This window comes from Pelodiscus sinensis, chromosome 1 (assembly GCF_052426305.1).
Source record: "Pelodiscus sinensis isolate ZL-2025 chromosome 1, ASM5242630v1, whole genome shotgun sequence".
Lineage (NCBI taxonomy): Eukaryota > Metazoa > Chordata > Testudines > Trionychidae > Pelodiscus > Pelodiscus sinensis.
Window position 1 is genome coordinate 5786335 of NC_143052.1, and position 15134 is coordinate 5801468.

The 15134-nt window shown below is 47.6% G+C and overlaps 1 protein-coding gene across 3 annotated transcripts in view; it reads right to left on the reverse strand.

Annotated features, from left to right (window-relative positions):
- The window catches only part of KLHDC10 (kelch domain containing 10), a 33417-nt gene extending 22092 nt beyond the window's left edge, over nucleotides 1-11325 (reverse strand). Inside the window, exon 1 of one of the 3 annotated variants that reach the window (XM_075925337.2) lies at nucleotides 11103-11325. In XM_075925337.2, coding sequence (XP_075781452.2) covers nucleotides 11103-11262 — 160 coding nt within the window. In that variant the 5' untranslated portion in view covers nucleotides 11263-11325. The remainder of the gene's footprint in view (nucleotides 1-11102) is intronic. The other 2 variants (XM_075925346.2, XM_075925352.2) reach the window with 2 other exon arrangements.
- Nucleotides 11326-15134: the final 3809 nt, after the last annotated feature.

Consider the following 15134-nt stretch of genomic DNA (forward strand, 5'->3'; position numbering starts at 1 on the left):
CCTCTTTTACTTTGTTTAGAAGTGTGCTTCAAATATATGTGAGAGAAGATATTTCCCACCCTGGCTCCTTAGGCAACCAATCCTTCATACTGTACTAGACCTTTCTACTTTCAGATGTCTGGGAAAATATGGTCTGATATTACAACACACTAAATTATAAGACAAGGCAAAGCCATGGTACGCTGGAAAAAACCTCTGGCTCATGCCCTTCTGATAAACACCAATTCTGCTTAGATCAATTTGCACCCGAGTATGAGAGAGAGGAAACTCCAGTCCGAGACATCGGCTATAAAGATCTCAAATTTTAACCTGTCAACTGGCATCATACAAGGAGGATATTAAGCAGACTGCTAATTTCAATGCAATGGATATAAGAGAAATGATGATTTAGACAAAATGCCTTCAAAGTTCTGAACAGATTTTCATTTTTGCTTTCTTAGTTTTAAGACTGCAATGCAAATTTGGTTTCCATAAAACCAAACAAGGCACTATGAACTTTCAAAGGATGAGAAGAATCCAGACCAGCAGCATGACATTGAAAAACTGCCACATGGACGTACCTCAAAAAGGTTCTAAGTTAGGACTCATCAAGTCACTTTTCCATGACGTGGCTGCAATCTAAAGTCAACTGTATTTTTTCCCAGCCAACCACTCTATAATCTCTCCCATATATAATTGACTTCAAGGCACAAAGAAAGCAACTCATCCACTGAACACAAGCAGCAAAAATGTACAGTAAGAGGGACTTTCAGTAGAGTAGCAAAAAGACAAGTTTAGTGGACAAAGAAATTTGTCTTCAATTGTATCGTTTTTTTAATCTCAGGAAAGAAACCTTAGTATCCTGCTACTTGCCAGATTTGTACAATAGCTTATGTAGCAGTCACTACTCTAATAATCTCTTTCCTACTTTGGATTTTGGAAGAGGTACTACATATGGTGTTTGCTCAGTATCCCCTGATTTTCATTTTCAAATGAGAGGCCACTTTCAACTTGTTTTTGAGACCACCTGCCTGAAATCTAGCCAGTGTCCCTATAAAAGGACTAAGTTTTTAAAGCAGAGCTTAATTAAAAACCACAATTATTCAACTCGGATGAGTTGATTACACTTTTCCTGGGGAAAGCTACTTAGCCTGCCAATTTCTGCAGCATTTCAGTTTTGTTGTTAGTGAAACTGACAGGAATCACTTCCATTTCACCCCCTTGCTCGGAAGAGCTCAGGTGCAAGCGTCTGGAGCTATTTGTGGAGGAAGAGGACACTCTTGCTTCCCTCCAAAAAGATGTGATGCTGCCAAACCCCCCAATCTAGGATTTGAGGTCTGTGATGTGAGAAAGGAATAAAGCTTTTACCAGCACAGCTCTGTCCAAGCCAGAAATGTGACTTCTCCATCACTAGATTGTATGGCTGCAGCGGCCCTAAGCAAGGACCAGCACCTTGAGAGAAGTCTCAACAAATGCTGTCTTCCCAACAGCCAGAGGGATGGGCTTTACAGCATGATATTGCCAAAACTTCACAGATGGATGGACACTCTCCTTACGCCTTACAGCTCTCTAGCTATCAGGGGTCTGGCCAATTTACCTGCCTTGTAAACAGAGTGAAAAATACTCCTGAAATAGTCCCGTGGGTTGGAAATTAAACAAGCAAATGCGAATGCAGTGTGGTATAATTTAATCCCAAAATAGGAATACAATATAGGCCTAAAAGTCAAAGGCAGCCGTATCATTGCTCTAAATCAGTGGTCACCACCACCCAGTAGCCACCAGAGGTATGCAGTGCCCAGCTGAACTCCTACCCCAGTCATGAACATCCTGCTGTACCCCAAGCCCCGAGCACCCCTGCATCCAAAAACTATCCCAGGGCCTGCACCTAGAACCTCTCCTACATCCCAACTGCCTGCCCCAAGAGCAGCTGAGAGCCCCTCTCACACTCCAGATCCCTTAATCCAAGAGCAGAGCCTGCTGCACTCCAACCCTTTGCCCCTGTCTGATGAAAGTGAGTGAGGATGGGCAAGGAGAGAGGATAGAGTGAGCAGGGGCAGGGCCTCGGAGAAGGGGCTGGAGGGAGGTGAAGCAAGGGTATTTATATTTGAGATAGATCTTGGATTGCACTCAAATTCAAAAAGTGATCTTGTGCTTAAAAAGGCAGGAGACCCCTGCTCTAAATTATCAGCTTTTTATTGGAATCTGAGTAGAGCCGACATGCAAATGGAGCTTGAGTCCAGTTTTAAAGGAAAGCTGCACTCATTCTGCTCAGCCAAGCGGGAGAGGTGTTCCCATGGTAAGAACGTGTCACAACAAATAAAACACACTTCAAGGCTTCTCCAGAGTTAGCTCTGAGCACAGAGCTGCAGGCAGGTTCAGGTGACACTGGTAACATGAGATGTAGAAGCGAGGCTCCATCAGTTTTTTAACTTACTTTAGCAATGGTTTAGACAGTCAGAATGGAGACTGGTTCCGCATCTCTTTCACAGGGCCCTCAGAATGTCAGTCACAAGTGATCTTTTTCAGCAAGATGGCTGCCTACAGCACTGGGCTCAGAAATGCAACATGTATTCAGAACACACCTTGTTTAAAAAAATGCCACACCATGGTAAAAAGCGCTTCTTGTGTGATCCCTCTGACCGGAGGGGTGATCAAAGTGGGGGCAATTTTCCTCTGAATATGGAAGGAAAAATGGAGGGTTTAGATGATTTTTGTTCTGTTTCCACTTTCACAGGCTTAAGCAAAGATGTTCCCCCCCCACACACACACACACACAAATCGCATCAGTTTAGTTTCCAATCCCTCCCATGTGCATTTTAAAAATGTACTCACTCATCTTCTCTTAGTGTGATACTCAGTTACCGGCCTAAAGGGTTTTGTTACAGAAGCAATTCCTGAAATTGTAATTCTAATTCTCAAATTCTGACATCCCCTCCCCACCATCCGCCAAGCTTATCCAGATTTGTGTGCACGTGACACAAAACACTCGTGGTTTGCTTTGATCTATTGCATACACCGTAGGCTTCAGACAATCCATTTGACAGTTCGTTCACTTAGCCTTTGAAAGAAGTTATAATATAGAAAAAGAGTAGTGAGAAGAGTCAGTAGCAGGCAGTAAGATCTACCTATTCCAATTGGGGTGACCAGACATCCTGACATTAGGGGCCTTTTTTGAGCACATGGGGAGAAGTGGGGGAAGGTACCGGAGGAAAGGCAGCACTAGCCTGTGTGGTGGCGCGTCAGGGTTCCCCTGCCTCTTGCACCCCCGTAGTGGCACGAACAGACTCCACCAGCCAGTAGAATAGAGGGAGTTTATTGCTTCTCCAGGATACAGCACAGCATAGATGTAATCCGGTTACAGGGCAGCCTTGGATGCCTCAGCCCCCCTTGAGATGGGGGAGACAGGGCCGCTAAATCCTAGGCTGCTTCCTCCATGATACCAGACAGAAACTAAAACTCTCTTCCAGCCCTGCCCCCCAGCCAGGTGCTGGTCTCCACCTCCCTTCCTTTGTCTCTCCCGGGGAGACTGAGCCTGGGTGTCTGGGTTAATACACATTTGGAAGAGTCAGTGAGAATCTCCCATCACAACGCAGAGGGACCCTCTGGGTCACAGAGCAGACAGCCCCCCCCCCCCCCCCCCCACTTCGCCACAGCCTGCATCTACAGTACAGAGCGATCCTGTAACCAGCCAATAAATTGTGCTCACAAATGTTTTAGCCTATCTTCTCTCTAGGCTAGTCAAATCAAGTTAAAAGCACCACTAGGCTTGAGTTAAGGGCTTGTGTGTGTAGACTGGACTCAGTTGGGGCAACACTAACACTCAAGTTAACTTTGCAGTGAAGACAAGCCCTACGAGTGCATCCAACACAAGCTGTCATGCCTTGAATTCTCAAAGAGAAGCTCTGACCTCATTACAGCTGAACAAGGTAAGCATTTGAAAGGCATGTTGTACACATGCACCGTGCTTATTTTTCAATTAACTTTTTGAGGCTTGAGCAGGCAGAAATGGGTGCTCTAAATATCACAACTATTCAAAAGTTAGCAGAAAACACTGCATAGATGCAGTCCATACTGGCAAATGCTTATGGATTCATTATAGGTAGATCATAAAACCTCTTCAGACACATAAGGCAATCAAGGATTATGACCATGGCAGCTTGACTAAGTTCACAAAAGGCATCTGAACCAATTATTACTGGTGAAATACACTATTTTCTGCATGAGCTGTTTAAATAGCTATAATCTGTCCCACTGGGTGCTATAAATGGCTGTTGAAACTGAGCAACACTTAAGCAAGGAAAACAATACTCCACCACATTATGCAGTCTTATCCCAGTAACTGCTATCTGCAGCCACAACAAAAAGAAAGCTGTAGGTCTGTTTCTACCATAACAGTACCATACAAAGTGTAACACCTTACTTGTTCCAACTAACAAAATCAGAATGCTGCACTATGATGTTCAGTTAAACCAGATCTAGCTGACTCCTCCACTATTAGAAGATGGACAGTTTGATAACTTGTCCCAAAAGTGAAAGTGTAACATATCCAGAGAGAATAGTGATAGAAATGTAGCCGTGTTAGTCTGGTGTAGCTGAAATAAAATACAGGACTATGCAGCACTTTAAAGACTAACAAGATGGTTTATTAGATGATGAGCTTTCGTGGGCCAGACCCACTTCCTCAGATCAAATAGTGGAAGAAAATAGTCACAACCATATATACCAAAGGATACAATTTAAAAAAATTAACACATATGAAAAGGACAAATCACGTTTCAGAACAGAAGGGGGATGGGGGGGAGGGGGAGGAAGGTAAATGTCTGAGAGTTAATGATATTAGAGGTGGGGAAAGGTAGATGTCTGTGAGCTAATGGTATTAGAGATGATAATTGGGGACGTTATCTTTGTAATGGGTAAGGTAGTTGGGGTCTTTGTTCAGCCCCCCGCAGAGAGTGTCGAATTTTAGCATGAATGCCAGTTCAGAGGATTCCCTTTCAAGTGCAGATTTGAAAAGTCTTCTGGAGTAGGATGCATGTGATTAGGTCATTGAGACAGTGTCCTTTCTGGTTGAAATGGCAAGAAACGGTTTTTTCTTTGTGATCCTGTCTAATGTCTGTTTTGTGGGCATTGATTCTTTGGCGAAGTGTCTGAGACGTTTGTCCAATGTACAAAGCAGATATCCAGAGACTGAATTATCGGGAAATGGAGAGTTTCTTAGAGCAACTCCATGACGAAATAGCAGCATGACAGGGCAGACACCCAAAAGCTGCAAAAGAAGCAACCCAGATTCAGGCTCATAGTATTATATAAGCTAGTGAAATTTAATCATTTGTAGCTTTAAGTAAAGCAACTAAAATGTTTCCTTGCTTTGATGGACTCCAACAGTCTCCTGCATTTGCACCGAAAAAGATCAAACATCTAGGATTTATTCCAATTGAAGCATTCAGAGCGATCAGTAAAATAAAAAGTAAGTTTCACACTTTGCCAGCCTAGAATAGGAAGAATGCCAAAACTGAGATCACAAGAATTCAAAAACAGGCTGCTAGACTCCAACTAAAGATGACATGCATGGATAAAGAGCTTTAAACCCTGACTTTCAGTGTCAGTAAGTGTCTCATGATGCAAATATTTTCAATATCCACATTCCACTTGATTTCCAGTTGCTCAAAGTTGTATCCAATAGACAACTGGACACTGATGAGAAATAAGGGCATTTAAATGGAGAACTAAGCTGTATCTGAAAGCTTTCTTGTGAGGGACCAACATCCAAATGTATTTTAAGACAATCTGAATACAGATCCCCAACTCTTATGCCCATAGATAGTTTTCAATATAACTATGAATTGAAAAGAGAAGGTTGAGGGGGGACATGATAACAGTTTTCAGGTATCTAAAAGGGTGTCATAAGGAGGAGGGAGAAAACTTGTTCATCTTGGCTTCTGAGGATAGAACAAGAAGCAATGGGCTTAAACCGCAGCAAGGGAGGTTCAGGATGGACATTAGGAAAAAGTTCCTAACTGTCAGGGTAGTCAAACGCTGGAATAAATTGCCCAGGGAGGTTGTGGAATCTCCATCTCTGGAGATATTTAAGAGTAGGTTAGATAAATATCTATCAGGGATGGTCTAGACTGTATTTGGTCCTGCCATGAGGGCAGGGGACTGGACTCGATGACCTCTCGAGGTCCCTTTCAGTCTTCGTATTCTATGATAAATCTTTTTTACTTTACAAGCAAGTCTCAGATTCATTTGGGTTAGAATAAGCTTCTAGAGATCATTCCTAGGGCATGACAGACAATTGTTTGGGTTTTGCCTCAGATAGTGCCAAGATGGCAATTCCACATCCCCCTTCACAACTTGTATCACTGTGCAATCTAGTCTTCCAGCTGTAGTATCCTCTTGAAGATGAACTGTAAAGCAAACATTATTTATGGTCTTTACTGTTTCTGTATTTTGCATTAGAAGAGGGTGTTGAGAAAACCAGTGCATAACAGAAGAAAACTTGTCACCTGAAAGCTTGTGTTGCTTAAAAAAAAAATGCAAGATTGCCTAGAATATTCTAAGTTGCTTTCCACAAATATTATATGTTCCCATTGCATTTGCACAAACCTAAACATGGGACACAAAAAGAACAAAAAAAAAACACTTTAGATCAAGGTTGGGGACCTTTTTGGGTCAGGGGCCACTGACCCACAGAAAAATCAGTCAGGGGTTGCACACAAGAGAGGAACAACAACAAAAAACCCCAAACCCTCACAGACATGGCCTCTAACTGAGAAGACACTCCCCACATTACCCTCACATACCAGAGTCTAGAGTGTCCCAGGCTAGCAGACTGCTGCATGGGGAGACTGCAGAGGGGAGGGGACTGCAGAGCCAGCTCAGGCTCCCCAATGTGAGGGGTGGAAGTGGAGGGGGGGGGAAGGGAGTCCTGAGCCTTGGGGGCTGGATGCATGCAAGCTGGGGGCTGTATCTGGCCCCCCGGCCTTAGGTCCCCCAGCCTTGCTTTAGAATCATAGAATACTAGAACTGGAAGGGACCTCAAGAGATCTTCAAGTCCAGTCCCCTGCCCTCATGGCAGGACCAATGATGTACGATGTTTAGATCATATAGATGCCACTATCATCTTGTCATGAAACAGGTCTGGCAACATACATAATGCTTAGTTACAAAAAGAATGAACAAGATGCGGCTAAGATAGTGGAAGTCTAACAGAAGAAGAAATGTACAAGTAAATACAGTAATGAGCAGGAAAAAAGTTAGGATCTCAAGAGAGAGAAGTGGACGAATTTGCATAGTGAATGTTAAGCCTGATCTGCAAACAAGTATGTCTGTATTTTTCCTTTTCCTTTTCCTCTGTCATATACAGAGAGTCTGAAACGCTTGTCATTTTTAAGATACATTAGAGATTCAGATCATGTCTGCCATAGAAGACTATGTTGACTACTCAGCTAGCGAAGTGTCCTCACAAGAACGTGAAGTTTGGGTGAAGGGAGAGGCACATTTTCCTCAGACCCTTTAAAACTCTGTTAGTATCTCAGTCTCCCATGTCTAATGAAAACACGAATCTTTCACACACAATTTTTCTCAACATCCCAAACATTCAATTAAGATGCAAGGACTCATCCTCCCCACCCACAGTCAACAAATCCTCCAAGAGAAAAAACAAAAACACACACACACAAACTCTCAGGCCCACCTTTAAGACCTCAGGTCTTTTCATAGTTTAGAACAGCAAAAAGGAGAAAACCAACTTTAAGATGACTTTTCAAGTCATCTTTAACTGTTGAGCTTTGAGCACAGCTTTTTGTGGTTGCTGTAGTGACTGAAATATGTGATTTCTTAATCAGGGTTTATCTGCATCAGATTACTCTGGCATCGGATTCGGAAGACAGTACTGACTTTTTATAATCCTTTTATAATATATTTTAAAGAGTTTTTACTTTATTACTTCAAAAGAACCTTCTCTCCTTGATGAACAAATTACTTTTATAAATACAAGTTGTATGGGACCACAGGAAACTTGGCCACACCATGATAAGTGGACACCTGGCTAACTAAAATCATGTTGGACCACGGATGTTGCCGAACCAGAGTGTACTGGACTAGAGAGGTTCAACCTGTACAATTTTATTCTTCCTCCAAGTCTTTTTCTGAAAGAACATGAGAAGAAATTACCACCATTTTATAGATAATACTGGTATAAAGGTTACGACTTTCCATAGGTCACCGTGAGTCAGCAGCAGAGCCCGGAACAGAAAATATGAGAGTACTTTCACCTTTGTGATGTTAGTTTGACTTTCTGCAATTAAACTTCCTCCCTCAGGAAGAAGAAATCTAAACTGTATGAAATAATATGGAATACAGGGCTCAGTGAAAAATGATTCTCAAAGCCTTAGCAAATGTATCACCTTTCACAGCGTGCTCAAAGTCCATTAGCATAAATTCACATGACAATGATCTCTGCACAATGAGGATCACACATCATACTTCATGGAAATCTGAGGCAGTTAAATCAGGTGGAAAACATGCAAGTTGGGTGGATGGACAGATACCTCAAACAATTAGATACATACCATTCAACATTTGAGACCTGTGAAACATTTTTGGTAGGTTTCAGACTGAGAAGTTATCACAACTTTTGTCCAAACTAGGTGCACAATCACTAGATGTTTCTGCAAGAGTGACCAGTCAAGACATTTGTTAACCCTCTTCACAGCAAATAATGCAGTGAGAGAGATAACGTTGAATCATACTTCTCCATGATGTTACCTGCCTTTCTACAAATTCAGGAAGACAGCTCCAACAGTTCAATTACATTGTATGTGTTTTAGTCCAAAATAGTAAAAGCTTAAATTTAGCCAAAATCAACAAGACCCCAAAAGTGTAGGTAGAGTGTATTGCTAAATCCACTCAACCTGATGTCTCCTAACCCTCTTTTTTCTTAAAAAAAAAAAAAAAAAAAAAAAAAAAAAAGATAGTAAGTCTTGTTTTTAAAAGACTTTAAAAACAGAGCAAGTTCTTTGAAGCCACCAATACCAAGATCTGCAAAGGTATTTAGGCTTCTAACTTCCATGGACTTCAGTGGCTGTTAATGGCTTCATATTATTAGACAGAATCAGTTTCAACTGAAAGACAAACACATATATTATCTTTTCCTTTCCTAAAGGGAACCAATGTTATGTGATTGTCTTGTAAAATGAAACTGATTTTGAAGTTTAATAAAATATTTACAAAAAACAAGAGCTAGCCTTTTGGATGGCATTATGTGTGGCGGGATAAGAAATAGCTTTATTTATTTTTTGGTAGATGCAACATACTGTGGCTTTAGACACAAATTTGTCTGCAGCCTGCACAACCCTGTCTCTGTCACACTGTTACATGTTGCTAGCATCAGGGCAGCAGCATCAAAACCAGGGGCAGTTATATTCACAAATAGAACCGAAAAATCTTGCAGCCAAAGGCAGAGCAGATTGAAAGTCTTGGCTTACAGAATCTACTTGCAGCTGTGCGGATTCAGTGTTGGGCTTTCTAATCAGGTACTTCCCTTTGGTCCATCGCTGCGGCAGGGAAGCACCAAGCAGGTCACATGTGCTCTGGTCACAGCTTGTGCAAATTAAAGGGCTTGGCTCGATTTTTTATGACTCAGAGGCCCTCGCCAAACGACTGCACCTCTCGGTATCGCCCTGGGCCCGTCTGTGAGACCGCGACCGCGACAGCACCCCCGCCCCGGCCTACAGATGGGAAGCCTGTGTCTGATGAAGGATTTGGGGGGGAAAGGGGGGGAAGAGGGCACCGCCCCACCCCATCCCGAGCGCCCCAGCGTGACCCCGCCGTTGGAGCAGCAGAGCCACGTTCCCCGGGCAGAGGCGGTTCTAGGGCGAGGGCGGGACCCCCTCCCCCAGCTGCGGCTGCTCGGGGGTTGAAAGAGCCTCCCCCCCCCCCACGGGCGCGAGGAAGGGGGCTGGAGCCGCTCGCTTCCCCCCCCCCCACGGGCGCGAGGAAGGGGGCTGGAGCCGCTCGCTCCCCCCCCCCACGGGCGCGAGGAAGGGGGCTGGAGCCGCTCGCTCCCCCCCCCCCCCACGGGCGCGAGGAAGGGGGCTGGAGCCGCTCGCTCCCCCCCCCCCCACGGGCGCGAGGAAGGGGGCTGGAGCCGCTCGCTCCCCCCCCCCCCCCACGGGCGCGAGGAAGGGGGCTGGAGCCGCTCGCTCCCCCCCCCCCCCACGGGCGCGAGGAAGGGGGCTGGAGCCGCTCGCTCCCCCCCCCCCCCCACGGGCGCGAGGAAGGGGGCTGGAGCCGCTCGCTCCCCCCCCCCCCCACGGGCGCGAGGAAGGGGGCTGGAGCCGCTCGCTTCCCCCCCCCCCCACGGGCGCGAGGAAGGGGGCTGGAGCCGCTCGCTCCCCCCCCCCCCACGGGCGCGAGGAAGGGGGCTGGAGCCGCTCGCTTCCCCCCCCCCCCACGGGCGCGAGGAAGGGGGCTGGAGCCGCTCGCTCCCTCCCCCCCCCCACGGGCGCGAGGAAGGGGGCTGGAGCCGCTCGCTCCCTCCCCCCCCCCACGGGCGCGAGGAAGGGGGCTGGAGCCGCTCGCTCTCCCCCCCCCCCCACGGGCGCGAGGAAGGGGGCTGGAGCCGCTCGCTCCCTCCCCCCCCCCACGGGCGCGAGGAAGGGGGCTGGAGCCGCTCGCTCTCCCCCCCCCCCCACGGGCGCGAGGAAGGGGGCTGGAGCCGCTCGCTCTCCCCCCCCCCCACGGGCGCGAGGAAGGGGGCTGGAGCCGCTCGCTCTCCCCCCCCCCCACGGGCGCGAGGAAGGGGGCTGGAGCCGCTCGCTCCCCCCCCCCACGGGCGCGAGGAAGGGGGCTGGAGCCGCTCGCTCTCCCCCCCCCCACGGGCGCGAGGAAGGGGGCTGGAGCCGCTCGCTCCCCCCCCCCACGGGCGCGAGGAAGGGGGCTGGAGCCGCTCGCTCCCCCCCCCCACGGGCGCGAGGAAGGGGGCTGGAGCCGCTCGCTCCCTCCCCCCCCCCACGGGCGCGAGGAAGGGGGCTGGAGCCGCTCGCTCCCCCCCCCCACGGGCGCGAGGAAGGGGGGAGGAGGGGCGATGTGCCCCCCCCCGAGGGGCGCTGCGGACTCACCTGCCAGGGGGGGCCTGCCCGGCAGCTGGACGAAGCGGTTGAGGAGCCCCCCGGCCGGCGCCGGCCCGGGCCCGTCCCCGCTGCACCCTCCGCCCGAGCCGCTGCCTCCGGCGCCCCCCCGCCGCCGATTCCCCTCCCAGCCACCCTCCGCCGCCGACATGGCCCGGCCGCCTCCGCTCCCCTCACAGCTCGGACTCCGCCCCCGGGAGAGTCTGGAAAGGCTCCACTGGCGGCCGCTCCCGGACCGGCCAATCAGCAGCGGCCTTCAATAGCCAGAGCCAATAGGGAACCAGCTTTTTGGCAGGTGGACGAGAAAGGGGAGAACGTCGCCCAAAGAAAGGGGGAGAGACAGTCGTGAGCAATTGATGCTAGAGAGCCTCGCACCGCTCGCGTCTTTCTGGTCCCTCGGGCGCCACTGCGGAGTCAGGCAGGAGTAATCGAGAGCCGACTCCTGACCTATCACCATAGATAGACCCTTCTGCTTAGCTGGAGGACTGGTTTCTAGGGTAATTAGTGGCATAAGGCATGTGTCTGCGTGTCCCACACCTGCCTCTGCTAGAACAGCATTCATGGGGTTCCCCTCCTGCCTTGTGCCACTTGTGGACCACAGTCATTCATCTGGCAAAGTGGGTTTTCCCCACAAAAGCTTATGCCCCAATAAATCTCTAAGGCGCCACATTGTTTTTGCAGTTTCAGACAAATATCACTGGAGATATTTAAGAGTAGGTTAGCTAAATGTCTATCAGGGATGGCCTAGACAGTATTTGGTCCTGCCATGAGGGCAGGGGACTGGAGTCGATGACCTCTCGAGGTCCCTTCCAGTCCTGTAGTCTATGATTCTATGATAACACGGCTACCCCTCCGCAACTTTATAACACTGGTGGTTATTATTTATATACAAAAATGTCACGTACTGTGCAGGCCATAGCATAGTTCTGATCACAGCAGCAGCCTTAACAATATTCTTGGCCTGAATCTGTACAGCACCTAGGACAATGGGGCCATCATCCATGACTGCTTCTCCTAGGGTATGTCTACACTACCACGCTAGTTCGAACTAGGGTGGTAATGTAGGCAACCAGAGTTGCAAATGAAGCCCAGGATTTGAATTTCCTGGGCTTCATTTGCATGTTGCCAGGCGCCGCCATTTTTAAATGTCCGCTAGTTCGGACTCTGTGCCCGCGGCTACATGCGGCACGAACTAGGTAGTTCGGAATAGGAAGCCTAGTCTGGCCCATGAAAGCTCATCATCTAATAAACCATCTTGTTAGTCTTTAAAGTGCTACATTGTCCTGCATTTTGCTTCAGCTACCCCAGACTAACACGGCTACATTTCTATCACTATTTGATTTTATTGTGATTCTCATAATATTTGCTGTTTGTCTTAAACACCTAGCTATAGGAGTCAGGTAACTAAATGAAACTGTTAGCTCTCCCTTTTTTAAAGTAAGTTTTTAACATTATGTTAACAGAGGAAAGCTACCTAAAAGATCAGAAGCCAGAAGTCAAATAAAAAGAATCACAGAAGTAGTATCATTTTTAAAACTCATATGATTTTTTTGGTGCCTGAATCATGACTTTTGAACACCTGGACTCAACAATACTTTGGTCAATGGGATCTGAGGATTTCTCCATTAAACATAAGTAAGAGGATTGATTTTCCCACAAAAAAAGAGGGCCAGGAAGCTGGAGCAGATTTTAGTGGGGTAGTCTCAGCTCCACAAAGGTATTTAGGATCCTACCATTGATATCAATAAGTGAGATAAGGTAGGTGAAATGATATATTTTATTGGACCAAACGAGACCTGAAGAAGAGCTCTGTGTGGCTTGAAAACTTGTACCTTGAAAACCACTGACAAGATGGTCCAATAAAAGACTTACCTCACCTACCTTGTCTCTCTCATGCCCAGGACTAACACAGCTACAACATGGAAAACAACTATGGATTGATTTCAGTGCAGCTAAGGAACCTAAATACTTTTGTGGATCTAGACTCTTAGGAATTCATTAGAGAGATTGTGTAACTAACGTGGAAGTGTTGTGCAAAATGGGTCAGCAGACTGTGGAATCACTAGTTAGAGGTGCTTACAGTGATATATTTGGGCCTGTCATTAGGTTACCCTATAACAAAAACACAGGTACATCTTAAATTTATTTGGATTTCACCTGGAAGGAAGATAAGAAATGGGGAATACAGCAGGATGATTTATCAAACAGGATGCTGCTGTTGTGGAGACAATTTATGATACAGTCAGACATCTTGCTCTGGACAGACAGCAGTGGCAGAAATAGGCTGCCTACTGTACTATTAAACACAGGGGGCTATGTCTAGACTGGCATGATTTTGCGGAAATACTTTTAACGGAAAAGTTTTTCCATTAAAAGTATTTCCGCAAAAGAGAATCTAGATTGGCAAGGATGCTTTTGCGCAAAAAGTGGTTTTGCGCAAAAGCATCCATGGCCAGTCTAGATGCGATTTGGTGCACAAAAGCCCCGGTTGCCATTTTAGTCATCGGGGCTTTTTTGCGCAAAACAATTCTTCCCTGACTACACTGGCCCTCTTGAGCAAGTATTCTTGCGCAAGAGGGCTTTTTCCCGAGCGGGAGCGTGAAAGTATTTGCGCAAGAAGCACTGATTCTGTACATTACAAAATCAGTGCTCTTGCGCAAATTCAAGCGGCCAGGGTAGACCGCTGGCAAGTTAAATCTTGCCAGTCTAGACGGACCCAAGAGACTCTAAGGCCTGGTCTTACTTGAAACTTACACCCACCTAGCATCATTGCTCTGGGTTATGAAACATCTGATGCTCTGTGCTGCATAAATAAATTAATACAACCATAACACAACTAGATTAATGGCAGAATTCTCCCTCTGTTCTAACTACCACCTCTCGGGGTGGAAGTTAGGGTTACCATATTTGATGTTTCGAAAAAGAGGACACACACTGGCCAGCAACACCCCACTCTTGCAGCCAGTTGCCTGGGCATGCTGAAAGCCCGAGTGTTAGCATAGGAACCAGATGTTGGCAGCGAACCCAGCTCATGGGCCTGTGAGTCAGGTGTCCACGCGCAGTGCATCATGGGTATGCAAATGAGTACCCCTGGATATGCCTGAGTGCATGGAGGAGCCGGGATCTCCCAGCTGCAGCTGCAGCCCCTAGAACGTGGCTCGGGGCCGGGCTCCGCACTTCCCTTGGGCAGGGCAGGCGGGCTGCTCCAACTATATAAACATATCTAAATTTGTTTGAAAAAGAATGAAAAGGACAAAATCCCGGACATTTTTAGTTATTTAAAAAACCCGGCCAGGCAGAGATTTAAGGACAAAAAGGAGGACATGTGCGGGAAAAACTGGATGTATGGTAATCCTAATGGAAGTACTACAGCAATAGAAAAACTCCTTTATAGTGTCTACACTACAGTGCTATGGCAGGGCAGCTGCTGCTGTGCCATTGTAGCTCCAGCAGGGAGGAACCTCACTACCTCACTTCCTACTACAGCACCTGAAGTGTAGACGCACCCTTAGTACACCCATTCCTCCCTGCAGCGCCTGCAGCGTAGACGCAACCTTAGTACACCCATTCCTCCCTGCAGCGCCTGCAGTGTAGACGCACCATTAGTACCCCCATTCCTCCCTGCAGCGTAGACGCACCCTTAGTACCCCCATTCCTCCCTGCAGTGTAGACGCACCCTTAGTACCCCCATTCCTCCCTGCAGTGTAGACGCACCCTTAGTACCCCCATTCCTCCCTGCAGTGCCTGCAGTGTAGATGCACCCTTAGTACCCCCATTCCTCCCTGCAGTGCCTGCAGTGTAGATGCACCCTTAATACTCCCATTCCTCCCTGCAGTGCCTGCAGTGTAGACGCACCCTTAGTACCCCCATTCCTCCCTGCAGCGTAGACGCACCCTTAGTACCCCCATTCCTCCCTGCAGCACCTGCAGTGTAGATGCACCCTTAGTACCCCCATTGCTCCCTGCAGCGTAGACGCACCCTTAGTACCCCCATTCCTCCCTGCAGCACCTGCAGTGTAGACGC